Source organism: Macrobrachium nipponense, chromosome 48, assembly GCF_015104395.2.
Source record: "Macrobrachium nipponense isolate FS-2020 chromosome 48, ASM1510439v2, whole genome shotgun sequence".
Classification (NCBI taxonomy): Eukaryota; Metazoa; Arthropoda; class Malacostraca; order Decapoda; family Palaemonidae; genus Macrobrachium; species Macrobrachium nipponense.
In genome coordinates, this window is record NC_087223.1 from 6,194,079 (window position 1) to 6,198,049 (window position 3,971).

The 3,971-nt window shown below is 37.0% G+C and overlaps 1 protein-coding gene across 1 annotated transcript; it reads right to left on the reverse strand.

The window, feature by feature from the left end:
- Positions 1-799: 799 nt before the first annotated feature.
- LOC135205003 (uncharacterized) lies at positions 800-1,902 on the reverse strand. Its single transcript, XM_064235234.1, has one exon. The coding sequence runs from the start codon at positions 1,900-1,902 to the stop codon at positions 1,198-1,200; it is 705 nt and encodes a 234-aa protein (XP_064091304.1). The 3' UTR covers positions 800-1,197.
- Positions 1,903-3,971: the final 2,069 nt, after the last annotated feature.

Genomic DNA, 3,971 nt, shown 5'->3' on the forward strand with positions numbered 1-3,971 from the left:
CAGGTGCTTCTCTGTATCAAAATGTCTCAGTAAATAACTCTTAATCAAAAGACCTTTTGATTAAGAGTTATTTATGGATTATAATCATGCGTTAATTTCACCTTTTCGTCACAAATGAGGCAATTATTTTTAGATGATGAGACATTATTAAAAGCAGCGATATATAATGAGTTTGAAATTACCTAGTTAATTGAGTAGCCCTTTTTACATCTGTCTTTCCATCCTTTCTATATGACCTAATGATGCTCTTGCTAGAATTGGAAAATGAAATATATTTGATTAAGACGAAACTATAATTATTTCATGTCACATAAACCTCCCCATAATGTCATTTATAACTTTAACAGTGAGAGAGAGACATTACATCTTTTCCAAAAATCACAAGAAACCAATTAATATAAATAATTAAGATAATTAGATAATTATCTCAAATACTATATAATATGATCATTAACCAGTACATCGGATCATCTTTGTAATGGTTTCTAATTATCTCTGGTTTTATTGTGACCAATTGCCCCTTGTACAAGGCGCCTAAGGTTGCTTGCAATCCTCACTTTCCTCTTAACTTTTAGACTGAAGCTTATGCTTCTTTCCACCAATCAGAGGCTAGCAATTAAATGTCTCGACCAATCAGGAGCAAGATAGAAGCTTGGGTGATATCAGACACTGGTAATGGATCGTTTCATTCAGCTTTTTAACGAGATTAAATTGTCTTTGAAAGACAAATGTCCCCGTGAGGTTACAGGTTACAGAAACACAAACATCATTGCTCACTTTTATGTTGTAGAATGTTTTCATGAACATGCAGAATGCGGAAGAAATTCAACCGATTGAAAAATAAATATAGGAAAGTAAGTGGACAGTTTGGGGGAGGCCATTTTAAGAACTTCTGTAAATTAAGGTTGAAATTGATGGAAGCAAGAAGAAGAGGGTAAGTTCCCACAAGTTTAGTTAAGTGCTGCAAGTTTTATAATGCCATCTGAAAGGTACAAAGATTAAATATGATGAAAGTAAGATGAAGGTCATATCAGAATTCACCAGAATTCTTGTACAGTAACTCTTGTGTAGTCTACAAACAGTACAAGTACTAAGCTTGTACTGTACGATTCATCAAGCCATCTGGAAGGTGCAAGAAGCCTGCAAGATGGCGCCGAGGGTATGACAGGGCTTGAGAGGAGAGAACCTATGGCTGATCTAGCTCTGAACGGCCGCCTCGAAAATGAAGTTCCCTTCGCCACTCGGTCGCCGGACGCACACGCAGGCGACAGTCAGCTCTTCAACGTCAAGAACGAGGAAATTAGGGCCCCTCCGGACCCAGACGGGCACACGACTGGAAACTGGGACGCACTGGTGTCCTCTCCTGGAACACTGGGAGCCCCCGCAAGCGCAGACGGCCTCGAGAATGACCGTAGGCGAGTACATGGGGGGCAACTCCCTCGCCACGTAGTTCGTGGGGCAGTCGCCTATGAATTCGGACTTGTGGATCCAGTTAGGCCTAAGCTGAAGCTCGGGTTTCACGTGGTTCTTGTGGAGGTCTACATTGATCGTGGAGCAGTTCACGCCCTTGTGGAGGATCTGGGACGTGTAGATGATCGGGTGGGGCACAATCTTGTACTCGGACTTCGTGGCTGCGTCCACCTGCTCCTCCGTGAAGTACTGCACCAGGTCGCTAGCGGCGGGGTCTTGGTTCCTCTTCAGGGAACTCCGCAGCGCTTCCGACCACTTCAGCCGGTGGAGTTCCTTGTCCTCGTCCCACCCCGGCAAGAGGAAAGGGGCGGGGGGGAACGCGGGCAGGTCTGAAGTGCTCTGGGCGCCCTTCTGCTGCCCGAGGGCGATGAGAAGGACGCTGACGAAGGCGACGAAGGAGAACCTCGAAGAATTCTGACGAAGAGGAGCCATCGCTGCGTCTCTGGTCTCCTGGAACTCACCCTGCATCTTTTATACGGACTTCGGGAGCCTGAGAGATCTCGGGCGCGGGCGCGGACGTGGGCACAGTGTGGTAAAATTAACCCGCCTTCAATAGGGGCTCATCAGGGTAAGGTGATTAATGGGTGATTAACTCATAACATAAATAATATATGATTTTCTTCGAAATTCCATTTTTTTTTTTTATGATGTTCTCAGTAATATACTCAGATACTGGTCTGAGGATAAAGTTATTTCATTTTCTTTATGGATAACCAGTTTTTATATTATCTTATTCCGGTAATGATAATTTTAAATTTTTAATTTTTATATATTAAATTTATTATTATATTCGTATTTTTTTTTTTTCTTGTTTAGACTAATTTATTCAGTAGTTTGATGGTAATTATTTATTTAATATTTTTTATATATTTTAAACACTGGCTTAATTTGGTATTCAACTCGGGAATAATATAAAATGTTAGACAGATAGATAATAAAGATAATTCAATATGACACTACTGGATTTGACGATCCCCTTTGGCACGTTGCTTGCCAGTTTCAGCAACATTGAGAAATCCTTAATAAGGAAAATAGAGAAGACTCTATACAAAATTAATGGAGCTGATGCAGCAATCCTTTCCAACAAGACTAATTTTTTCACAAGTTATTTTATTTTTATATTATTGTTATGTACTAAATTGTCCCATCATTAATAAAATTGAGCATTAATTAATTTCAGTTCCTTATTCTTATACTATTTGACAAATAAACGCTCATTTATATATATATATATATATATTATATATATATATATATATATATATATATATATATATATATATATATATACACACACACACATATATATATATAATTATATATTATTATATATATATACATTATATATACATAAAATATATATTTATATATATATATATATCTATTAATATATATATATATATAGATCTATAAATATATATATAATAGATATATACTATATATATATATATATTATATTGTTTCAAGCCCTCAATAATCATGTTCAATTTAGGTAAAAAATTGGTGTTGGCAAAAAAAAAATTATTGTCCTTCTTTTTTGGAATTTTGAAGTGGCCACCACCCTATCCATACCTGTATACATACAGGTACATGGTCTAAATCAATTGTTTATGTTTATGTCCATACCTGTATTGATACAGGTACAGGATTCAAATCAATTGTTTATGTTCATGTCTATAACCTGTATACATACAGGCACAAGATCTAAATCAATTGTTTAAGTTTATGCCCATACCTGTATACATAGCAGGCCCCCACAAGATTTTCTAAATTCAATTGTTTAAGTTTATGCCCATACCTGTATTGGTAGTTACATTTGACAACGTCTTCTAGGGTTGCGTGAGAGAGAGAGATAGAAAGAGAGAGAGTGAGAGAGTAAGTTACAGCGTCGTTGGGTTGTTGGTAGTTGTCGGGAATAATTGAGAGTAAATGTTTGCGTGGGTTTGATGTGTCGAGTTCGTGTTTGGTGTTGCTGTATGGTAGTGTGTAAGTGCATATGTGTTTTTCTGAATAATGTGAGTGAGCGAGCTATCGAGAAAGAGAGAGAAAGAGCGTAAGTGGTGGATGGATAGTTAGTGATGGTTTGCTTGTTGGGCGATCGTTTTGGGTTGTCTGCTGGCGCGATTGCTTGGTCAGTCAGTCAGAGTTGCCAGATTGGGCTAAAAGTAGCGGATTGGGCTACATTTTATGGCTGTCTGCTACAAAAAATTACAATCCGCTACTTGCTAAATTTTGGGCTACTTTTTGTAATTATTAGTTACTTTTATCATTAATCTAATGTTAAAATTGGGCTACTTTCATATAATCTGCTTTGAACGATAGATCTTTCGAAAGTTTCAATTATATAACATTTCATTTTGTTGAAATAAACTAAACTTTTGTACATAATTGGTATTTTTTTAGTGCCCACTCTTAAATGTGTACAATTTTCTATGAGAGTTTATTATAATTCATTTCTATTTCCAAGAAGCGTCGTGCAATATATTGCGTTGTTTATGTTC

Excerpts from the sequence above, each read along its gene's own strand:
- LOC135205003 (XM_064235234.1), bottom strand. The coding sequence starts at position 1,902 with ATGGCTCCTCTTCGTCAGAATTCTTCGAGGTTCTCCTTCGTCGCCTTC.